Source organism: Chiloscyllium plagiosum, chromosome 1 (assembly GCF_004010195.1).
Source record: "Chiloscyllium plagiosum isolate BGI_BamShark_2017 chromosome 1, ASM401019v2, whole genome shotgun sequence".
Lineage (NCBI taxonomy): Eukaryota > Metazoa > Chordata > Chondrichthyes > Orectolobiformes > Hemiscylliidae > Chiloscyllium > Chiloscyllium plagiosum.
In genome coordinates, this window is record NC_057710.1 from 72,209,825 (window position 1) to 72,235,849 (window position 26,025).

A 26,025-nucleotide genomic window follows, 5' to 3' on the forward strand; every position below is an offset into this window, starting at 1 on the left:
TTTCCCAATCTATGTTCAAGTTAAAATCCCTTATTAATGTTACACTGGCTTTGCTAGATACTTGCCTAATTTCTGCATTTTTACAAGCTAACACTTCAGAGCTACTACCTGGTGTCCATACAAAACACTTATTACAGTTTTAGATCCTTTACTGGACCTCAGTTCCAGCCAAACAGACTCCACTGAATGCTTTCCCTCGTTTTATCCTCCTTCATCACTGAACAATAAGACTATTTCATTGTCATGACCATTTTCCCTATCCTTTATATAAACATTGTGAACTGGTATATTTAGTTCCAGTCTCAACCACCCTGCAGACATTTCTCAGACACCATGTCAAAATCTCCAATTTGAACTTACGCCTGCAGCTCATTTGATTTATTCTTTATTCTGTGCATTTGCATATAGAACTCTGACTCGGCCATATACTCTAACTCGTCCCTTAGCACTGAGGCTTTGTTCACCTGTTTATTACTTCTCTTTTTCGGTTTAATCAAGACACTTCTTATGGTTTTGCCATTACCTGTCATAGCCTGCAATAGGTCTGTTTCTTTAGACTAGATTCCCTGCAGTGTGGAAACAGGCCCTTCAGCCCAACTCGTTCATACCGACCCTCCGAAGAGTAACCCACCCAGACCTATTCCCCCTAACTAATGCACCTAACTCTCCAGGTAACTTAGTATGACCAATTCACCTAACCTGCACATCTTTGGACTGTGGGAGGAAACCAGAGCACCCAGAGGAAACCCATGCAGACACATGGAGAACGTGCAAACTCCACACAGACAGTTAGCCTCTGTCCTGTTGCTTGATTTTTAAACTATATTGACTTACCTGAACACTTCCTTCTCTTACTAGTTTTGAGTCCTTGTGACCACTGTTTTAATTTTTTCTGCTTATCTTAAGAGTCACAATATTATATAAAGCAAAGTCCTGGAACTCCTTCTGTAAAAACACTTTGTGCTTTATTCCATAAGACCTTATGGCGGCACGGTGGCACAGTGGTTAGCACTGCTGCCTCACAGCGCCAGAGACCTGGGGTTCAATGCCCGCCTCAGGCGACTAACTGTGTGGAGTTTGCACGTTCTCCCCGTGTCTGCGTGGGTTTCCTCTGGGTGCTCCGGTTTCCTCCCACAGTTCCAAGATGTGCAGGTCAGGTGAATTGGTCATGATAAATTGTCCGTAGTGTTAGATAAGGGGTAAACGTAAGGGTATGGGTGGGTTGCGCTTCGGCGGGGCGGTTTGGACGTGTTGGGCCGAAGGGCCTGTTTCCACACTGTAATATAATCTAACCTTAGGACATGGAAGCAGAAATTAGGCCATTCAGCCCACTGTGTCTGCTCTGCTATTTTATCATGACTGAGAAGTTTCGTGGGACATGGATGTTGCTGGCTGGGTCAGCAAATATTGCTCATCTCTAGCTGACCTTGGTAAGGTGTTTGTGAGCTGCTCCCTTGAATCTTTGCAGTCCATTTGGTGTAGGTAGACCACAATGCCATTAGAAAGGAGTTACAGAATTTTGACCCAGTGGCTTGGAAGGGATTTTAAAAGTGGTGATATTCCCCCATATCCACTGCCCTTGTCCTTCTAGATAGCAGTGGTCATGAATTAGGAAAGAACTGTTGCAAGATCTTTGGTGAATTTCTGCAGTGCATCTTGCAGAGAGTACACATTGGTGTACTGAGTGTCGGTGGTGAGGGATTGGATGTTTGTGGATATGGTGCCTATCAAGTGGGCAGCTTTGCCCTGATTGGTGTCAAGCTTCTTGAGAGTTGTTGGAGGTGCACTCATCCAGCCAAGTGGGGAGCATTCCATCTCACTCCTGACTGGTGCCTTGTAGATGGTCGACAGGCTTTGGAAGTCAGGAGGTAAGTTACTCACTGGAGGATACCTAGTCACTGAACTACCTTTGTAGTCATAATATTCATATGGCTTGACTAGTTCAGCTTCCAGTTAATGGTAATCCCAAGGATATTGATAATGGGGGATTCAGTGAGGTGAATGCCATTGAACATCAAGGGCTACACTAAGACTCTTGTTGGAGATAGTCTTTGCCTAGCACTGTCTGGCATGAATGTTCCTCGCCAATTTGTCAGCCCTAACCTGGATATTGATCAGGTTTTGCTTGGTTTGAATATGAACTGCTTTGGTATTTGAGGAGTCACGAATGATGCTGTACCTTGTGCAGTCACCAGTGAACATCTCCACTTCTGACAGAGGGGAGGTTATTGATGAAGCAGCTGAAGACAGTCAGGCTGAAGACACTGGCCTGATAAACTCCTGCAGACATGTCCTGGAGCAGACATGACTGAATCAAGAATTATTACAAGGCCGAAGCCGACCATTCAGCCCATCATGCTCCATTATCTGGTCTGGCTCTCTTATTTAAAATGTCCTCTCTTTTCCCTAATCTCCACACACCATCACTATCCAAATAAAAAACATCCAATGCCCTCTTGAATGCTTTAATTGAACCTGCCTTCACGACATTTCCAGGCAGTGCATTCCGTACCCTAACAACTCTCTCTTCATAAACATTTATTCTCACAGCACCCTTCCGTTGTTGGTACCTCATTTTACACTTATGCCCTCTTGCTTTTGTTCATTTTACAAGGGGAAACCACTTCCCCCAGCCTACTTTGTCCAGCCTGTACATGATTTTGAAAACCTCAAACAGATCTCCTCTCAGCCTTCTTCTCTCCAGGCTGAACCGTCCCAACCTCTTCAATCTATCCTCAAATGTGAAAGTTATCTTACCTGGAAACATTCCAGTAAATCACTGTCTGGTACAATTTTGACCCCCTTCTATGCTATTCCCCAATTCATAAAGCCAAAAACATTATATGTTTATTAAGTGCTCTCTCCATCTGTGCTGCCAACTTCAATAATCTGTGCACATAAACATTCAGGTCCCTCCATCATGATGGCCTGTAAATCACCGAATCAAATATTCAGATAGGCACTGCTAGAAGGGGAAGCTCTGTACAAGAAATGTTAATTGATTTAATTCATTTATAATGTCCACTCACCCCCAAAAAAATACACGCCAAGGGGTTTAAACTCCCCTTGTTTATAAGTCACAAAATTGAGTCAGGGAAGCATCAGAATTACAGATTTTATTAGGATCTCTGTTTGCGTTTTTGCAAATCAGCCAACCTATCACAGGATCATAAAAATTCACAGTAAAGAGAAAGACAATTTGTTTTAATATGTCTGTGCCCATTCTTTACTGCATCAATCCAAGACAAACCTCATTGCCTCATGTTCTCCCTATAGCTTTGTATTTTGCAATATGTCAAATATTTATTCAACTTTCCTTTAAAGAACGTAACAGTCTTCACTTTAGCCACTCCCTGCAACTCCAACAAAATTCTGCATAAAGAAATTCTCTTCACCTCTCTGCTCATTCTGTTAGTGTAATTAAATTAATTCCCACTGTGAGTGAACCTGTAACTAGAAAATAGCATGTACCTATTGACGTAATAAAACTCTTGATTACCTTAAAAACTTAAATTTTGTCCACTGTTGGGCTCCTATGTTCTACTAGGCACAGTCCCAGCATTTCAATTCTCTCTCATAACTATAGTTTCCCAACACTTTTAAATCCTACCCTGAATCAAGTACTTTGGAGAAAGGAGTGTCCACAAAATGTTTCTGCAATGCCATGTGTTTGCTGCTGTAATTCATAAACCATAAATTGAGCCTGATTCTTCCAATGTCCTTAAGTGATTTTCTGTGAATTCGCTGATGGCTGTTTTTCCACACTTTTCAGTGTTTGATACATACGGTATCAACGCTGGATGTAGTGCAGAGTCCCTGCACCTCTGGTGAAAACGTCAGGAGTGCCGAAGTCAAGGCATCTAGGCCCATATGGAGAGAGAGTGCCATGTCTGATAACTGCCTGCTGCTCAAATGATATGGGGACTCCAAAGCCCACATTTGATCTTTGTCCCTGAATTTATCATCCCACATTTATCCACCTGAATGACACCTACCATCAATCTACACATTTCACTAAGCCCTATGTATCCTCCTTAAATCTTTCACAGGTTATTCTCATTTTTGGCAGCTTCCTTTCCCCTGTCTCATCAGCAAACTATGACATTGTTATGACTAAATTATCCATCTATTTAAACAAAGTTGTACTCAGCACTGACCCCCGGGGGCACTCCTGCCAACTTACCTCAACAGGTAGACAGGGTAATGAAGGGGGCATTTGGCATGCTTGCCTTTATTGGTCAGTGCATTGAATATAGGAGTCAGGATGTCATGTTGCCGGTGTATAAGACATTGATGAGGCCACTTTGGAATACCGTGTTAAATTCTGGTATTCCTGCTACAGGAAAGATGTTATCAAACTTGAAAGGGTGCAGAAAAGATTTACAAGGATGTTGCCAGGGTTGGAGGGATTGAGCTATAGGGAAAGACTGAATAGGCTGGGCCTGTTTTCCCTGGAGCATCTGAGGTTGAGGGGTGCCTTATAGAGGTTTATAAAATCATGAGGGGCAAGGATAGACTGAATAGCCAAGGTCTTTTCCCAAGATAGAGGAGTCCAAAACTAGACAGTATAGGTTTAAGATGAGAGGGGAAGGATTTAAAAAGGATCTGAGGGACAACGTTTTCATGGAATGAACTGCCAGAGAACGTGATGGAGGCTGGTACAATTACAACACTTAAGAAGTATCTGGGTGGCTTTATCAATGAGAAAGGTTTAGAAGGATATGGGCCCAATGCAGGCAAATGGGACTAGATTAATTGAAGATATCTTGACGCATGGTTGAGTTGGACCAGTTCTTTGTTTCCTATCTCTCTAGGAATTTTTAAAAATTTGTGACATAATTGTTAAACTTTTCACAAAAAACTTCTAACTATCTATATCATCCTAAATAAATTAATTTGCAATAGCTATGTATTTGTTAATTTCTTTAAAAAAAACTTGTCTGGATTTTAATGACCCGAGCAAACCTGCAATTTACCTCATTCATTATTTACACTTTTGCCACTGCATGTGACAATTTGACATGAGGATAGGTTTCATCCTCTGAACTCCTAACTTCAACTTTGCCAAAATAGGGATATGTTGCTTTAAATTGATGAAAATGTTAAGTATTCATTCCTATTAAGATCCAAGTTGGCATCCAATAGACCATATTACATTATGTCCTCTAGTCCTGTCTGATTTATCCATGTCTTTAATATAACTTATGTTAAGTTTAGGTTTTGAATTCTGAGTTAGTAAAATATGGGTTTTCTATGTGTCCAAAATTAATAATTAACTGACAGTTATTTCTGGAACCATGGTTTTACGTCTTAAAAGTACCTATGAGGGTTACACTGGTACCCTAATGTGTTTGTATTTAACTTATGATATTATAACTTAGCAGGGTGAACCATTGTGCTTTAAGGTACAGTAGAAATTCCTAGACTTAGGGAGCTTATTTTTTTTAAGCATAAGGGAAACTCCCATAGCTCAAAGCCAGAGATTTTTGTTTTCAGTTTTACTTTGCTCTGGGCAGCTGAGTTTGTTTCAACACAGACATATGATCTCTCCAGATATAGCTATCAGAGTTTTCAGTCTAGGAGTTAAAATCACAGTTCCCTTAAACCTATCAAGGTGTTATAGCAAGGGACTCAGATGTTCGCATTATTCAATGGTTATCATTAGCTGCTGTACAAAGGATTTTTCTTTAAAAATTGTAAAGGGACAGTCTTACAATTCATGAGATTATACCTTAACTGTGTGGAAATCTCTGAATTTGTGTTATAAATAGATCATTGGTTTATTCTATTTCATCTTTCTTTCTTCTCCTTTATTGTTGAAACAAAACCTGCAACATTGCACACTTCTGTTCTAGTGGGAGACCACTTGTTAAAGCCAAAACAAAATATGATATAGCAAGTCAGACCTTTCCAGTAACATCAGCCGGGATTATAACAATAGAAAGCATATGGATAAGAAAATGGCAATTATTAATTATAAAAAAGCTTTTGAGAATAAAAAATTAGTAAAACCAGCCATTTCAAATCAAACATATTTCACTTAATAATATATACAAACAATGTTAATTTTAAGAAAGCAGATATGTAGCCGAGTGCTTATGGCCCTTGACCAGCTAACAAAAAGTCAACAATTCAAATCTAATTTAGGCCAATTTCAAAATTGTATTCAATCATTTCTAGGGCGCACCAGAAAAACAATGAATAAATGATGCTGGTTATTTGTATGGCATCCAATGAAACTTGAAAAGACAAATCAATCCAAACAAATTAAAATTGGTTTGGTTTATACTGCTTAAAATTACAGCTTTTTTGGCTGAAACATGACTGCTATTTTGTCCCATGACACTTGTTACAAATAAATAAGCTGATTCCACAACTGGATAAAACTACAAGAAAACATTAGCAACCAAGAAACAAGTTATTTAATGGGTTCTATTTGATTTGCAACGAGTACCGAAATATGATTTACCATTCAGCAACCCTGTTAGGGAGAACAGCTGTTGCTTTTATGGAAATAATAAATCGCCACAAACTGATTTAATTTAACGACTAACGTTATTATTATCCAACCATTACAATTTTGATTCAACAAAATATTTTTAGGTTAATTGTTTAGTTCTTCATCAGCCATGTGATGGACTAAATTTGTATATTTTGCAGAATCTATACTACTCCAAACTTCACATTCCCAATTTACACTCAACAAACCACAAATCCAAACTGAAAAAGACAGCACAACACTGAAATAAAGATCCTCATTTATCTTCTTTTGACTTTTTTTAATATCTCAAATAAATTTGTGTAGATGGTTGAGTTATAGATTTATTGAGCCACACAGCAAGGAAACAGATCCTTCGGTCCAACCAGTCTATACCGAACATAATCTAAACTAGTTCCGCCTGCCTGCTCCTGGCCCATATTCCTTCAAACCTTTCCTATTCATGTATCTATCCAAATGTCTTTTAAATTTTTAATTATGCCTGTCTCAGCCACTTTCTCATAATATTCATTCCACATGCGAACCTCCCTCTGTATTTTTAAAATCTCTCTCCTCTCAGCTTAAAAATGTGCCTACTCGTCTTGAAATCCACCATCCTAGGCAAAAGACAACTACAATTAACTATCTATACCTCTCATTATTTTATAAACTTCTGTTGGATCACCTGCCAACCTCTTACTCTCCAGTGAAAAATGTCCCAGCCTATCCAGCCTTTCTTTATAACTCAAACCTTCTAAACCTGGCAACATCCTGGAAAATCTCTTCTGAACCCTCTCCAGCTTGATAATATCCTTCTTATAACTGGGCGACCAGAAATAGACACAGTATTCCAGAAGAATTTTCACCAATGTCCCATACAACCTCAATATGAATTGCCAACTCCTATATTGAAAGGACTGAGCAATGAAGGCAAATGTGTTAAATGCCATTTTAACCACCCAGTCTTTCGTGACACAAGCTTCAAAAGAACTATGTACCTGCACCACTAGGTCCTTCTGTTCTACAACACTACCTGAGCATTACTTGTATAAGCCCTAACAAAATGTTTGTTGTATCAAAGTGCAATACCTCACATTTATCCAGATTGAACTCCATCTGCCATTTTTCAGCCCATTGACCCATTTGATCAAGATCCCTTTGTAATCTTAGAAAACCTTCCCTGTCTACAATGTCACAAATTTTGTTGTTGTCTGCAAACCTACTAATCATGCCTTCTATATTCTCATCCAAATCATTCGTACAGAAGACAAACAAAACAGGACGCAGAACTGATCACTGTGGAACACCGCTGGTCACAGGCCTCCAGCCCGAAAAGCAACCCTCCACCATTACTCTGTCTCTTGCTGTTAAGCCAATTATGTATCCAGTTGCCAAGCTCACCCTGAATCCTATGTGACCTAACCTTACTAATTAACATGATGAAACAGGGAGTTTCAATCAAGAAACACTTCCAGGCATAACAATTACTGGGCTCCAAATAATTTCACAATCTACTTCCAACACATGCATACAGGAAGTTTTTGTGAGTAGTGATTTTCATGGGACAACCCGAAATAATACCAAATCATTACAATCACGCTGCATACTGGATACACTAGCATAATGAATACATTACTGCGCATGGAATCCAGAGAACGGGGACAGGATTTGGCAAATTGGATCAGTGCACCGATGAAGGTGTCCCAGCATGTTGAAAACAATCATTCAACTTGGATTTTGTCCTAACTAATCAAATATATGTTAGAGGGAAGCTCTTAAAGCTTGAGATCCAATGAGGCTTTTAAAAAACAGCTAAGGTCAATTAAGAAATTAATAAAGAGAGTTAGATTAGATACATAAAACAAACTGTACAAATTTCTATACACATAAAAAAGTTAATATAATTAAACATGGGTATCTAAGAAATGGAGACAGAAGCTATCATGGCAAATAAGGAAAGAGCAGAGACATTATAACAGTATTTCGCATGTGTGTTCATGATAGAGGACATAAAAAAAAGTCCAGAAATAGTGGGTCTTATGAGATTGAAAAAATTAAGAGAAATAAGTATTGTGTAGCTCCTGTGGCGCAATCAGTCAGCGCGTGGTACTTATATGTCAGTATGGAGGTGTGTGCAATGCCGAGGTTATGAGTTTGAGCCTCACCTGGAGCAGTTTTATGGGCAGCATGGTGGCACAGTGGTTAGCACTGCTGCCTCACAGTGCCAGAGACCTGTGTTCAATTCCCGCTTCAGGCAACTGTCTGTGTGGAGTTTGCACATTCTCCCTGTGTCTGCGTGGGTTTCCTCCGGGTGCTCCGGTTTCCTCCCACAGTCCAAAAATGTGCAGGTTAGGTGAATTGGCCAAGCTAAATTGCCCATAGTGTTAGGTGAAGGGGTAAATGTAGGGGAATGGGTCTGGGTGGGTTGCTCTTCGGAGGGTCGGTGTGGACTTGTTGAGCCGAAGGGCCTGTTTCCACACTGTAAGTAAACTAATCTAAACTAATCTAATCTAAGCATTCATAAATAACAATTATTAGAAAAGTGAGGAGAAAAAAATCAATACCTTGGGGAGGATGGCTCACATGCTAGGGTTTAAAAACAGCTAGCTGTAAAAATAAGGGATAGATTAGTATTGATCTTCCAGAATTTCCCCTCATGATAGAATGAACCCTGTCAGTTAAAAGGTGAAACACATAACTCCACTATTTGAAATGGAGTGAGATGGCCAACTGGGGTCTTTAGGCCAATTTGTCTGGCATCAGTAGTCGGGAAAATAACAATTATTACATTACTACCATTTTTTATATGGTTAAAAAGAAAAGGCAGAGAAAATCATAATATGATTGGACAGCATCATTGCAAATTTATGAAAGGGATCTTTGAGTTTGTAACTAGCATAACAAATGGAAGAACCAGTGAAGATATTATATTTAGAATTTCAAAGAGCATTCAGTACAGTAAGGAGTAATACAGAGGTTCTTACACAAAATTAAGACTATGCGATTTGGGAAAATATTGTAGATTGAATTGAGGTTTGCTGAATGGATAATATAAGAGTATGCAAATAAACATGCAATTTAAGTCAGACATGTCCTAACTAGTGAGATACCACAGCATTCAGTGTGTGGGCCTCAATTAGCATAGAATCTCTAAGTATGGAAATGGGCCATTTGGCCCATTAAGTCTATTTCAACCCTGCAAAAAACAACCCACACAACCCTGCATTTCCCATGGCTGATCCATCTAATGTGCACATTTTTGGACTGTGGGAGGAAACCAGAGCACATGTCAAAAATCCATACAGACACAGGAAGAATGTGCAAGCTCCACACAGACAGTCACCCAAGGCTGGAATCGAACCTGGATCCCTGGACTGAGGCAGCAGCACCAGCTACTGAGCCACCTTGCTTCCCTTTAAAACTTAGATCAATGCCTTAGGTAATGGGACTCAATACAACTTATCAATGCTTGCTAATGATACAAAATTAGGTAGTCAAGTAAAGTCAGGGGAGAAATCAAAGAGGATATAAAGACAGGCTAAGTGAGTAAGCAAGGATATGGCAGATGCAATATTATGGGAAGAAATATGAAGTTATTCACTTTATTAGGCAAAATAGAATTGCAGCTTTTTTAATGATGATATTCTGGAAATATAGATATTCAGAGGAATCTGAGAGATCTTGTCCAAGATCATGGAAAATTTACATCCAGATACACCAGCAGGAAACAAAATAAGTCATAAGCCATTATTATAAATGAGTTAGGGTACAAGATTGAAAACGGCTCACTGCAGGTGTATATATATCAGGTACTGATGAAAGCTCAATTTGAGTACATTGTGCAGCTCAGGTCTACTTATTAAGGAAAAGATATATTTGCCATTGAGGAAGTACAACAAAGATCCATTAAACAGATATCTGGGATGAGCTATGTAGAAATTGAAAAAATGAAGCCTTTTTACTCAGTGCTTTGAAGAATGAGAGGAAATGTCACATAAAGAAGAGGCATGGCACAAGTACTTTGCTTTTCACTCTATCTCAGTACATGTGACAATAATCAAACCAAAGCCACTCAGCAGAAATTAAATGTTTCTCCTGGTCAATGGCTCTAGAACTAAAGATCACAGGACGGAGATTGGCTTTTAATAAATTTTCAATACATGATGAAAATGACAGCCATTTTTGACCAAATGTGACATCAAGGAGCCCAAGTAAAAGTGAAGTTAATGGGAGGCAATGGGGAGACTCTGCAATGATTGGAGTCATACCTGGTGCTTCGGAAGGTAGTTGTGGTTCATAGAACCAAAGAATCCCCACAAAAGCACTGCCTATCGACTTGCTCCGAACAGCATCCCATCCAGACCTAACCCCCTACGCTTTGCCGCATTTCCCCTGGCTAATCCACCTAGCCTGCATATCCCAGGACACTACAGACAATTGAGCATGGCTAATCCACCTAACATGTACATTTTTGGACAGTGAGAGGAAACCAGAGCACCCTCAAAAATGCACAGACACGGGCAAAACATGTAAATTCCTCACAGTCAGTCACCCAAAACTGGAATCAATCCCAGATTCCTGGCCACTGTGAGGCAGCTAACCACTGTGTCACCCTCTTTAAAAAAAAGCTTGTTGTTATCTCAGCTCCAGGACATCTCTTCAGGAGTTCTTCAGGGGAGTTCCAAGGCCCAGGCATCTTCAGCTGCTTCATTCATGACTTTTCCTCCATGATGAGGTCGAAAGTGGGATGAACGCCAATGATTCGCTACTCCTAAGATACTGAAGCAGTCCATGACCAAATACATCATGACCTGGACTATGTCCAAGACTGGAGTGAAAAGTGTCAATTAATATTCACACTACACAAATGCCAGGTGATGGCTATCTCCAATAAGAGGTAATCTAACCATTACCTTGGGGTTACTATTAACCAGAGATTGAACTGAACAGGCCAGTTAAATACAGTAGAATACTGCAGCAAGTAGATCACCTTCTGGCTCTCCAAGGCCCATCCACCATCAACAAGCCATACTCTGAAATGTGATGTAATACTCCCTACTTCCCTGAATGGGTGCAGCTCCAACAACACTCTCGAAATTTAACACCATAGAGGGCAAAGCAGCCTGCTTGATCAGCATCACATCACATCACATCACAAACATTCACTCCCTCCACCACAGATGCTGAGTAGGAGCAGTGTGTACTATCCACAAGCTACACTGCAGAAATTCAACAAAAATTGGATCTTCCAAAGCCATGAGCACTGATGTCTAGAAGGACAAGGGCAGCAGGTACATGAAACAACTTACTTGCAAATTTCCCTCCAAGCCACTTTCCAACCTGAGGTGAAAATAAATCACTGTTCCTTCACTGCAGCTGGGTCAAATTCCCTCCCTGATGCCATTGCGGGTCAACAACAGCAACAATCCAAGAAGGCAACTCACCACCACCTTCTTAGGGGGAACGAGGGGTGGGCAATAAATATTGGCCCAGCAACACATCAGTGAATTAAAAAAAAAACAAATCTTAGTTTGTGCCAGATCTGACACCAACCAGGTAAGACTTCTCCGCATTTTGTTAGTGTTGCTTGATGTCACACTCTGTCATTTGCTGCCTTTCCTCTCGCCAAGCTGGCCCAAAGCTGTATTCATGTCTGGTACTGAGTGGCTGAGTGAAACCCAAACTAAGTGTTGGTGATTATTGGCGAATAAGCATGGTCAGTGACATATCCCATCACTCCATCTCATGATTGCGAGTACAGTGATGGGGTAGTCATTGGTCAGAGTTGATCTGCCCTGGATTTTGTGGACAAGACAAACCTGGGTGATTCACAACACAATCCAGAATATGCTAATCTTGTGGCTATTTTGGAATAGCTTGGCCAGGGTGCAGCTGGTTTTGAAGGACAGACCTTGAATACGACGGCAAGATGCTGTCAGGGTTCAAAGGCATTGGTGTAACCAGTGCCTTTAGCGATTTATTTTATCATGTGGAAAGAACTGAATTATTGTTGTCTTAATATTGCAGGAATTCAGGAGGTCGAGATGGACCACTTACTCAGAAAGGCAGTTCTGATTGAGAATGTTAAAAATCACACAACACCAGGTTATAGTCCAACAGGTTTAATTGGAAGCACAACTAAACCTGTTGGACTATAACCTGGTGTTGTATGATTTTTAACTTTATACACCCCAGTCTAACACCAGCATCTCCAAATCCTGATTGAGAATGGCTGCAAAATGGTCCAGTCTCGTGTCTTGCATCATATTTCATCAGTATTATCTCTGAAGATACTTATCCCTCTAGATTGGGTTGGGATATCTGGTCGGCATGGACGGGTTGGACCGAAGGGTCTGTTTCCATGCTGTACATTTCTATGACTCTATGGTATTGGGGCTGTTAAAAAATTATTTTATTTTCAAATTAGACTCTGCAGGCTTGAAGTACGTGCTAGTTATTTCAACTGGTAATACAACTGTGGTGGTGCCATGGTGTACAACATTCAGCACGTGAAAATAGCAATACAGCAAGACACCACAATCACGACAGTATTTCCAGAATGCTTTGCCCGGATGAAACACCCTCTCGATGAAAAACAACAAACTCCAATTTTATTTCAAAAAGACCAGCCGCAAATGTCAAGGAGCAACCTTATCAGCTGGAGAATGAGTGATGACTGAAATATTGGCAGGTAAACAAACTGGATGACTAAAGCTCCAAACATAATGCATGAACCAGACTGAAAATCTTCTTTAAAAATTATTTTCTCTGCAACATGTTTCCCTTCGATGATCTTTACTTGCTTTCCATAGGACACCAAAAAAATTTCCAACTTTGCAATATTCTAACATTCTCATTGACAAGCTTAAATCAGCAAAGAAAGCCAATCCGGATGGAGCTTCAGCCTACAGCAGGACTGGGCACTGGGTGCACGGGGAACATGCAATGCACAACCAAGTCTAAAATAAACATTTGACACGAATGTCCTTCCCAGTGGCTGGGTGAACTGAGATTAGCTCGGTTCTGGAAAGATGCTGTGTGCATAGGGGTTACAGCAACGAGAGGTTTATAAACTTCTCAAGAAAATACATGCGGGTGAAAGCAGTGGCGAGGACTCAGTGGATATTTCGGCACACTCTCCGACACACACACACACACAGGAACCGCTTTTCAAATCAGCCGAAAGACGGACAAGCAGCTTGAAGGTGAATAAGCCCGGCGCTAGAGGAAAGCAGAGAGTTTACCCGGGGCACTCAGGGGCCCTTAAGGAGCTGGTGGATCTCGACCGCGGTTTCATGACGATGTGGCTCATGGTGTGATCCTGCTCAGGATCTCCGGACTCGACCACAACTCTTCCTCGAGATCTGATTTCCTCGTCCCGAATACGTTGTGGGGCAGACTGCAGTCACCTCCCCCTCTCCCTCCCCCTCTCCTTTCCTCTGAGCTCTTTCTTCACCGAATTACTCAAGCATCAACTGTTCGGAAGTGACAGCTCCTGCCACAGGCACCGCCAGTGAGGCTGCTCTCTCTCTCTGTCTGTGAGCCCAGACCGCCCGCCCTGGGACCGCGGCTTCTCGGGTCCACACACAAACACGGACACAGGGATACAGTGAGACACACACACACAGGGATACAGTGACACACACACACAGGGACAGTGACACACACACACAGGGACAGTGAGACACACACAGGGACAGTGAGACACACACACAGGGATACAGTGAGACACACACACAGGGACAGTGAGACACACACACAGGGATACAGTGAGACACACACACACAGGGACAGTGAGACACACACATGGATACAGTGAAACACACACAGGGACAGTGAGAACACACACAGGGACACAGTGAGACATACACAAGGACACAGGACACACATAGTGAGACACACACACAGGGACACAGAGACACACACAGGGACACAGTGAAACACATACACAGGAACACAGTGTGACACAGACAGTGAGAGACACACAGGAACACAGTGTGACACACATAGACACATACACACAGACATAGTGAGACACATACTCAGGAATACAGTGTGACACAGGCACATACACACAGGCACAGAGAGAGACACAGGAACACAGTGTGATACACACGGACAGTGTGATACACACACGGACACAGTGAGAAACAGAGTGAGGCACACACAGGAACACAGTCTGACATACAGTGAGAGACACACAGGAACACAGTCTGACATACACAGTGAGAGAGACACACACAGGAACACAGTGAGACACACATACATAGTGAGACACACACAGACATAGCGAGACACACAGACATAAGGACACCCACACATAATGACACACATATAGTGACACACTCACAGTGAGACACTCAGAGACACAGAGTGAGACACAGTCTGTGAGACACACAGTGAGACACATAAACACAGTCACACACTGAGACAGTGAGACAGACACAGTGAAACACAGACACATACACTGCCACAGTGAAACACACACACACACACAAACACATGTCCATACAGAGCAGGAGAATCGACCTTTCGGGTAAGCCCTTCATCAGGAATTAGGCTCATTCTTGATGAAGAGTTTATACCCAAAACGTCTGACTGACCCGCGGTGTTTTTCCAGCACTACACTCTAGACTCTGATCTCCAGCATCTGCAGTCCTCACTTTCTCCACAAACACACACAAATACTGAGACATACACATAGAGAGACACAGACATACTCAGACACAGACACACACACTGAGACACAGGCACACTGAGACACACACAGAGGCGCAGGCACACTGAGATACAGACACACTGAGACAGACAGACACCAAATAGAGACTGACATATACACACAAACTGAGACAAAGACACAGAAACATACCTTTAGAGGCACGCACACACACTGAGACAGAGACAGGCATACTTACACACCTATACACACATAGACAGAGACAGTAACCCACTTATAGACACACACAGAGACTGAAGCCAGGAAGGAGGCAGAAGCGGCAGGAGGATCGCATATGCCCCCGGCCCCCGGTTTTCCCACCAGTGGACGGAGAGAGGGGAGGGAAGGGGAGAACCCGAGCAAAGCTGCTCCTTCGGAGGGGGTTCGCTGCCCAGGAAAGGAGCTGGAGCTGGAGCTGCACTCGGGCAAAGTGCTGTGCTGCCCCCACCCTCAGCTTCCAGCCCATCCCTCATCCCTTACTCCACCGCCCCCCAAGTAAACAGGGGTTGAAGAGCTCCCTTACACCCAGCTGCCCCGCAGCCTGGTCCCAGACTGCAGAAGGAACAGCTTCAACTCCATCAGCGGCCAGGGGCTCAGTGAGAGAGAGGGGGAGAGAGAGCCCGAATGGGTGGGGGGGTAACCCCTCACCCTCACACTGGCTACTTGTTGCCATTCCCCGTGTTGGGAGTCCAGCCTTGGAGTTCTCTTGCTCTGCAGATCAGTCACCAAGCACTTGAGTTTCCTAAACTGCTTTAAAGCTTATCCCAAACTCGCTGCACGTCTCAGTCTGACAGCCCACCTTCTCTGTTCCCGGGACGTGGTTCCAGCCCGCAGCCACTCGGTAGCCATCCCTACGGTCAGGACCATTCACCTCAGCTCGGGGCACAGGTTCCTATCGCCCGGATATTGCCGGCTGTAGCAGGCGCTGCATGTTCCCTGCCCGGTCACTCACGGTGACACCACTCACTCTGATGCATCTCAGTTCGGTGAAGAACCCGCAGGAGAAAAAGTGACTCCAGCGGCAAACTGAGGTCGTTCGACTTCGTTTATGGGGTCATTCGCGCAGTCTGATGAATAGGACAACTCCCATGTTGCATTGAATGTAAGAATCTACATCATCATTTAAAAACTAGACTTTTTTTCCCGAAAAAGAAGAACTGATATCACAACTGTACGTTATGTTAATTTTACCTTCAAAATATACTTCATTTTTTTACATTGAATATACTACAGATAAAAAGATCATTCAGCACAACCAAGTGTCAGTTGTTCAACTCCACAAAGTGTCCACTCATTCCATTTGCCTGGTCTCAGTCTTTTAGTGTTTTGTTTTTCATGCTACTGTGTGAAATGGGGAGCAAAGTTTGTGGAACACACAGAAGAGAGAAAACTGCAAGATGCAGCAAAAGAAATATAGAAGTATTTGCATTCATGCAGCACTCCCAGCCTACACTTTGTTTTTTCCAAGTTAAAAATCACACAACACCAGGTTATAGTTCAACAGGTTTATTTGGAAGCACTAGCTTCCTGAACACTGCTCCTTCATCAGGCAGCGCTCCGAAAGCTACTGCTTCCAAATAAACCTGTTGGACGATAACCTGGTGTTGTGTGATTTTTAATTTTGTCCACCCCAGTCCAATACTGGCACCTCCACACCTTGGTTTTTTTTCCCCAGAAAGAACAAAGTGAAAATTGAGTAACAAGAGAAAAGTGAGTAGAATTAAAGCATGAACATTTTCAGAAATCTGAGATTTCTCATCCACCGGCATCCAGACTCATCCATAATGCAGGAAATCACCGTATTTTAGGTGCCAGTAAGAGCTGTCAGTGACCAAAATACATCATGCAATCAATCAGCCAGCTTGATTGGCATACACATCCACTCCCTCTGCGACTATTGCTCAGCAGCAGCAGTGTACAAGGTTCACTGTAGAAATTCACCTAAGGTTCTGAGACATCAACTTCCAAATCCACGACCATTTCCATCTAGACGAACAAGAAGCAGCGAACACTGCTACCTTCAAGATCCCCTCCAAACCACTCACCATTCTGATCTGGAAATACATTGCCATTCCTTCACTGTCATTAGGTCAAAACCCTGGAATTCCCTTCCTAATGGCATTGTGGGTCAACCCACAGCAGGTGAACTGCAGTTGTTCAAGAAAGCAGCTCACCTTCACCTTCTCAACGAAGGGCGCGCAATAAATGCTGGTCAGCCAGCGACACCATCGTCTCACAAAGGAATAAGATGAAAAAAAAAATCCACGTGTATTTGGAGAGGCAACGTCCGAATACGGATAGTCACCATGGTTTTGTGGGAGGGAAATCACATCTCACAACCATGATAAAGTTATTTGAGGAAGTAACCAAAAAGAATGATGAGAATAGAACTGTAGACATCATTTACTTAGATTTTAGTAAAACCTTTGATAAAGTTCCACATAATGGACTAATTAGTAAAATTAGATCACATCACACAAGATTCAGGGTGAACTTGCCAATTGGTTACAAAATTAACTTTAGGTAGGAGACACAGACAGATGGTGGAGGGTTGTTTTTTTTTTACTTCTAGAGGCCTGTGACCAGTAGTGTTCCACAGGGATTAGTACTGGATCCACTGTCACTTGTTATTTATATAAATGATATGGATGAGAATATAGAAGGCATGGTTAGTAATTTTGCAGATGCCACCAAAACTGGTCGTATAGTGGGCAGCGAACAGGGTTAAATAAGATTACAAAGAGATCTTGATCAATTGTGTCAATTGGCTCAGGAGTGGCAGATGGAGTCTAATTTGGATAAATGCAAGACACTGCATTTTGGTAAAACAAAAAAAGGGCAGGACTTATACAAGTAAAGTCAGGTCAAGGATATTATTGTAGAACAGAGAGACCAGGTACATGAATTTTCAAAATTTGTGTCACAAAGAGACTGGATGGTTAAGAAGGCATTTAGAATGCTTGCCTTCATTGCTCAAACCTTTGAGTACTGGAGTTGGGAATCATGTTGAGATTATACAGGGCATTGGTGAGGTCTCTTCTGGAGTACTGTGCAAAAAGGTAAAAACAATGACTGCAGATGCTGGAAACCAGATCTGGATTAGTGGTGCTGGAAGAGCACAGCAGTTCAGGCAGCATCCAAGGAGCAGCGAAATCTCCTTGAATGCTGCCTGAACTGGAGTACTGTGCAGCCATGTAATAGGAAGGATATTATTAAACTGGAGAGGGCTCAGAAAAGATTTACCGGGATGTTGCCGGGAATGGAGGGTTTGAGTTATAAAAATATGCTGTATAGACTGGGGCTTTTTTCACTGAAGCGTCAGAGGTTGAGGGGTGACCTTATGGAATTCACAAATTATGAGCGGCTATTCGTAGAAAGTCCTTTTCCTAAGGTGAGGGTGTTCAAAGTAAGGAGGCATATATTTAAGGTGAGAGGAGGAAGATTTAAAAAGGAAGTGAGGGGCAACTTTTTTTACACCGAGTGGTTAGTGTGTGGAATGAACTGCAAGAGGAAGTGGTGGGTGTGGGTACACTTACAATTTTAAAAGACATTGGATAAGTAAATGAATTAGAAAGGTTTGGAAGGATATGGGTCAAATGCAGGCAGGTGGGACTAGTTAGTTTGGGGGAACATTGGACTAGTTGGACTGAAGGGTCTGTTTTCATTCTGTATGACTCTATGATGTCACTTATTTCACATTATGTCCAAATTAATTTCTGTTCACAAGGCTAGGCGCACAACAGATTTCAATGAGATTTAGAAGATTCTTGAATGTAAATTACAAATTGGCAAAATGAGGAAAACACTGGTTGCATTACTAAACTACATTCTGATACATTTATTTTTCAAGCAGCAAAAAAACAGATTATCTGGTTCAGATTATCACATTAATGTTTGTGAGAGTTTGCTGCATGCAATATGGTTGATGTTTCCGACACACAACGGTGATTGCACTCCAAAATGAAAGCACTTCATTATCTATAAAGTACCTTGGGAAGTTTCAAAGTTGTGACAGGTGTTATTTTTTTTTCCCCCAATCAGATCAAGGTTGGATTGTACCACAACTCTATTTGTCTCTGATCTGCTTTCTTTGATATCTAACAAAATATATCAGTTGCAGTCAACTTCCACTAAATGTGCCAATTCTGATTTTAAATTTGTGATTTCTTGTTCCAGACTCTCCCATGATAGAAACCAATTGGAGCTAATTTAGTCAGTATCCCAAATCTGACACAATTCCAAGGCAAACAGCCATGACACAGCAGAACAGGGGCTGAGCACCAAACTAAGTTTGATCTCCACATTCATGGAAGCTGAAAGCACCAATCAGTACCCTAACAAATTTCATTTAGTTCAAATGCCAACAGATAAATCAAGAAATGCGCTTGCCAATTGGATATATAATTGGCTTTTCGGCAGGAGCCAGAGAGTGGTTGTGGACGGTTGATTTTTGGACTGGAGGCCTGTGATCAGCAGTGTTCTACAGGGATCAGTTCTGGTTTGTTTATCATTTCTACAAGTTATTTGGATGGGAAAATAGAAGACATTCTTAGTAAGTTTGGAGACTACACCAAAATTGGTGCATAGAAGACACTGAAGAAGATTTCCTAAGACAACAAAGGGATCTTGATCAAATGGGTCAATGGGCTGAAAAATGGCAGATGGAGTTCAATCTGGATAAAAGCAAAGTATTGCATTTTGGTACAACAAATAGGAACAGGATTTAAACAATTAATGGTAGTGGTTGCAGGTTTATTCGCTGAGCTGGAAGGTTCATTTTCAGACGTTTCATCACCAATGACATAATCAACCCTAGGAAACTCAAACATATAAATAGAAATGGGGCTACACCACCAGTCCTTCATTCGGAGGCTCACTGAAGATGTTACCAACTATGGTGATGAAATATCTGAAAACAAACCCTCCAGCTCAGCGAGCAAACCTACATCCAGAACCTCAACCTGAGCTACAAATCTTCTCAAAACTCGCTAATTAATGGTAGGGTCCAGGGTAGTGTTTTATAAAGAGTGATCTCAGGATGCAGGTAAATAATTCTTTGAGGTTTGTGCAACATGTAAACAAAGTGGTTAAAAAGGCATTTAGCTCATTTGCCTTCATTGCTCAGTTTTTTGAACACAGAAGTTGAAAAGTCATATTGAGATTGTACGGGACATTGGTGAGACCTCTTCTGGAAACTGTGTCACCCAGTTCTGGTCACCCAGTCGTAGGAAGGATATTATCAAGCTGGAAAAGTTTCAGAAGAGATTTACCAGCAATGAAAGGTTTGAGTTATAAAGAAAGGCTAGGAGTTTTTTTCACTGGAGCATAAGAGATGAAATCATCCATTTTGGTAGGAGTAACAGTAAAAAGGATTATTACTTGAATGGTAAAAAGTTGCAGCATGCTGCTATGCAGAGGGACCTAGGTGTTCTTGTGCATGAATCACAGAAGGTTGGTCTGCAGGTACAACAGGTAATTAGGAAGGCAAATGAAATTTTGTCCTTCATTGCGAAAGGGATTGAGTTTAAAAGCAGGGAGGTTGTGTTGCAGCTGTACAGAGTAAGGATGCTGGAGTACTGCGTGCAGTTTTGATCTCCTTACTTGAGAAGGGATGTCGTTGCATTAGAAGGGGTGTAGAGGAGGGTTTTTTTTGGTTGATTCTGGAATTGAGGGGGTTGGCTTATGAGGAGAGGCTTAGTAGATTGGGATTATATTCATTGAAATTTAGAAGAATGAGGGGGGGTCTTATCGAAACATACAAAATTGTGAAGGGAATAGAAAAAATAGAAGTAGAGAGGATATTTCCACTGGTAGGTATGATTTCTTGTTCCAGACTCTCTCATTATAGAAACTAAATGGAGCTAATTTAGTCAGTATTCCAAATCTGACACAATTCCAAGGCAAACAGCAATGACACAGCAGAACAGGGGCTGAGCACCAAACTAAGTTTGATCTCCACATTCATGGAAGCTGAAAGCACCAATCAGTACCCTAACAAATTTCATTTAGTTCAAAGGCCAACAGATAAATCAAGAGGGCATAACCTCACAATTTGGGGGAGCAGATTTAGGACTGAATTGAGAAGGAGCTTCTTCAGCCAGAGGATTGTGAATCTATGGAACTCCCTGCCCAGTGAAGTAGTTGACGCTACTTCAGTAAATGTTTTTAAAGCTAAGATAATTTTTTTTAACAATAAAGGAATTAAGGGTGAGGGTGAGAAGGTGGGAAAGTGGAGCTGAGTCCACAAAAAGATCAGCCATGACCTAATTGAATGGCGGAGCAGGCTTGAAGGGCCAGACGGCCTATTCCTGCTCCTAGTTCATATGTTCTTATGAGAGACAATCTCAAAGAAGTTTATAAAATAATGAGAGAAATAGATAGCTTTAATGGTAGTTGCCTTTTCCCTGTGATGGGGAATTTTAAGACAAGGGGGTACACTTTTAAGGTGAGGGGGAGAGATTTAAAATAGACATGATGAGTAAATCTTTTACACAGAGGGTGGTTGACATGTGAAATGAACGTCCTGAGGAAGCAGTGGATGTGGGTACAATTACAATGTTTAAAAAACATTTGGTCAAGTCCATGAGTAGGAAAGGTTTGGAGGGATATGGGTCAGGACTAGTTCAGTTTAAGATATCTACTCGATATGTACTGGTCGGACTGAATGTTCTGTTTCCATACTGTATGACTCTCCGAGGCTAAGTGAGGGATGTGATGAGTAGCAGGCAGTAAACAGTTTAGCCAAAGCTCCCAGTCATTTGGGGAGGCCATGAAAAATACTCCTGCACTCTGTGGCTTCACAAAACTCGTATTTCTTAAATTTAGGAAGTTTTTGTTTTACAGTTTTCCAGCCATTAGGAGCATTGATTGAAAAATCCAGAATGAATAGTGGGAGCTTGCTCTGAATGACCCAAACATATTAAGTAAAGTGGATCTGAAGTGGGCGCAGGAGCTCATTTCAGTGAACTAAGAATACAGCTTTAAAAAGGCCCTTAACAATTTAGCCTCAGCCTCAACATTTTGCAGGTTAGACTAAGGCATCTGTTTTGATATTTTAGTTATCATCACATTTGTTTCTGAAAAATTAGATGTCTGTCCACTATCAATCTCTTGATCATTTTAAATACCTCTGTTAGACTGTCCCGCAATCTTTTAAATTCAAAGGCACACAAGTGAAGTTGATGCATCCTGCTCATTACTTATCTCTCTTAGTGCTGGTATTATTTGGTGAATCCACTGTGTTCCCTTCAAGGCAATGTATCGGTCCATAAGACCATAAGAAAATGAACAGGAGTAGACCATTCCACTGTTTGAGCCTGCTCTGACATTCAATAGGGTCATGGCTAATCAGACATTCCTCATGTCCATGTTTCTGCTTTTCCTCAAAAAAAGTCCCTGAATTTCACTTTTCTGCATAATCAACAATCCTTGATTCCTCTACTGATCAAAGATCTATCTATCTCAGCTTTATAAAGTCATACTGTCATACAGCACAGAAATAGCCTCTTTGGCCCAACTCATCCATGCCAAGTCAGTGTCCTAAACTAAACTACTCCCAATTGCCTGCATTTGGCATTTATCCATCTAAACTTTTCCAATCCATGTACCTCTTTCAATGTCACACCACAAAAATATCAGGCAATAAGAGTAATCTAACCATCACCCTTTGACAATGGCATCACTAAATCCCCCACTACCATCCTGGGGGGGGCTACCATTGACTAGAAACTGAAGTGGACAAGCCATATAAGTACAGTGGAATACCACAGCAAATAAATCACCATCTGACTCCCCAAGGGCGGTCCAGCATCAACAAGGCATAAGTCAGGAATGTGATGGAAAACTCCCCACTTGCCTGAATGGGTGTAGCTCCAACAACACTCTAGAAGTTTGATACCAAGTAGGGCAAAGCAGCCTGCTTGACAAGCATCACATCGCAAACATTCACTCCCTCCACCACAGATAGAGGCAACAAAAATGCTGCCTCACACCACCAGGGATCTGGGCGCGATTCCCACTTTGGGCGACTGTCTGTGTAGAGTTTGCACATTTTCCCTGTGTCTGCGTGGGTTTCCTCCAGGTGTTCCGGTTTCCTCCCACAGTCCAAAGATGTGCAGGCCAGGTGAATTGGCCATGCTAAATTGCCCAGTGTTCCAAGGATGTGTAAAGTTAAAAATTACACAATACCACGTTATAGTCCAACAAGTTCATTTGGAAGCACTAACCTTCGATGCGCTGCTCTTTCATCAGGTGGTTGTGGAGGATAAGACCAAAAGACCGTAACGCCATAAGATCAGAACACACACACCTGACGAAGGAGCAGTGCTTCGAAAGCTAGAACTTACAAATAAATCTGTTGGACTATAACCTGGTGTTGTGCGATTTTTAACTTTGTCCACCCCAGTCCAATACCGGCATCTCCAAGCTGGCAGGTGGGACTAGATTGGGTTGGGATATCTGGTCGGCGTGGACAGGTTGGACCGAAGGGTCTGTTTCCATGTTGTACATCTCTATGACCCTATGACTCTAAGTCAAGGATGTGTAGGCTAGGTGTATTAGTCGGGGGAAATGTAGAGTAATAGGGGGAAGTGAATGGGTTTCAAGGGCAGCAGATATATGAAACAACATCACTTGTAATTTTCCATTCAAACCAGGTAAAACCCTGACATGGTCCCTTCACCATCAAAATCCTGAAATTCCTTCCCTAATGGCAATGTGGATATACCATAGGAGCATGTGGGCTAAGGATTCTATGACTCTATGATCGCCATGGCCCCAAAGTTTATGCCTGTTGTAGGTGCAACATTTTAACTGTCCAATTTCTCATGACTAGATGCATCAACTTGATGTATCTCAATCCACTAAAGATCCCACAGAATAAAAATGACTCAAGTGGCAAATGACTTTAACTAAGTTCGCTCATTAGTATGTGGGGCTATCCACACACCTTGTTTCATAAATGGGCCAAACTCCTATATTTCACTGAATATAGGAATTTACAATCATTTAAAAACTGAGGTGCTGAGCTTTCTGTTCCTAAAAAGTCAAGAGCTGAACTTACAACTGTATGTTCTGTTAATTTAACCTTCAAAATATACTGTGCAAAATGGGGAGAGAAACAGGCTTATGGAACACACAGAAGAGAGAAAACTGTCAGATGCAGCGAAATGTAGAAGTATTTGTATTCATGCAGCATTGCCAGCCTACACTTTGTCTTCTCCAGAAAGAACAAAGTGAAAAGTAAGTAGCAAGAGAAAAGTGAGCATTAAAGCATGAACATTTTCAGAAATCTGAGATTTCCCTTTCACTGGCATCCAGACTCATTTATAATGAGGAAAATCGTTGTACTTTAGGTGCCTCCAAGATCTATCAGAAACCGCAATACATTATGTATTTAGAGAGGAAAAGACTGATTACAGATAGTCAGCATGGTTTTGTGGGAGAGAAATCACGTCTCACAAATTTGATTTAAGATTTTTGAGGAAGTAACCGAAAAGACTGATGACAATAGAGCTGTAGATGTTGTTTCCATGGACTTTACTAAAGTCTTTGATAGGTTCTGCATGGTGGACTAATTAGTAAAGTTAGATTACATTGGATTCAGGGTGAGCTTGCTGACTGGATACAAAATTAGCTTTATGGTAGGAGACAGAGAGTGATGGAGGAGGATTATTTTTTGGGCAGGGATTGGTGCTGGGTCCACTTTTGTTTGTCATTTATGCAAATAACTTGGATGAAAATATAACAGGTATAGTTAGTAAGTTTGTGGATGACACCAAAGTTGGTGGTATTGTGAACAGTGAAGAAGGTTATCTAAGATTACAAAGAGATCTTGATCAATTGGGTCAATGGGCTAAGTAATGGCAGATGGAGTTTAATTTGGATAAACACAAGGTTATGCATTTCGGTCAAACAAACCAGAGCAGGGCATATATAATTAAGAGTAGGGCACTAGATAGTGTTGCAGAACAGACAGACCTAGGGGTTCAGGTACATAATTCTTTGAAATTTGCATCACGGGTAGAAGTCAGTTAGCAGTTAGCACACTTGCATTCATTGCTCAGGCCTTGGAGTATAGGAGGTCATGTTGATGTTGTACAGGATGTTGGTGAAGCCTCTTCTGGAGTACTGTTTGTAGTCCTGGTCATCCCAGTATAGGAAGGACATTATTAAACTGGACAGGTTTCAGAAAAGATTTACCAGGATGTTGCTCAAAATGCTGGAACATTTTTCACTGGAGCGACTGAGATTGCGAGGTGACTTTATAGAAGTTTATCACATTATGAGGGGCATCGTGAAGGTGAATAGCAAAGTTCCTCTCCCTAATGTCGGGAAGTTTAAAACTAGGGAACATATTTTTAAGGTGAGAGGAGAAAGATGGATGGAAAGAGGTCATGAAGGGCAACATTTTTATATATAGTGTGGTTAGTGTGTGGAATGAACTGCCAGATGAAGTGGTGGGTGCAGCACAGTTATAATGTTTAAAAGACTTTTGGATAAGTAAATGAGTTGGAAAGGTTTGGAGGGAAATGGCTGAAATGCAGGCAGGGACTAATTTAGGTTATGAACATTGTTGATGTGGACTAGTTGGACCGATGGATCTGTTTCCAAGCTGTATGACTCTGTGATGTCACTTCTTCGTGCTCTTTCACATTACTTAAACCCAGCATCCAAATTAATTTCTGTCCACAAGGCTGGGCACACAACTAGTTTCAATAGATGGAATATAACTTCAAATTGGCAAAATGAAGAAAACACTGGTTGCAATACTAAGCTACATTCTGATGCATTTATCATGCTCGACCTGCTGTGCTTTCTCCAGCCCCATACC

At 41.6% G+C, this 26,025-nt stretch overlaps 1 protein-coding gene across 8 annotated transcripts in view; it reads right to left on the reverse strand.

Annotated features, from left to right (window-relative positions):
* pde4d (phosphodiesterase 4D, cAMP-specific) overlaps positions 1 to 26,025 on the reverse strand; it is a 1,194,146-nt gene that overhangs the window by 238,800 nt on the left and 929,321 nt on the right. Inside the window, exon 1 of one of the 8 annotated variants that reach the window (XM_043689257.1) lies at positions 13,723 to 13,881. The exons of the other annotated variants lie outside the window; for them this stretch is intronic. Within the exon in view, the coding sequence (XP_043545192.1) occupies positions 13,723 to 13,790 (68 nt within the window). The 5' untranslated portion in view covers positions 13,791 to 13,881. Of the gene's footprint in view, positions 1 to 13,722; positions 13,882 to 26,025 lie in introns of those variants that run through there. 8 annotated transcript variants of the gene reach the window in all.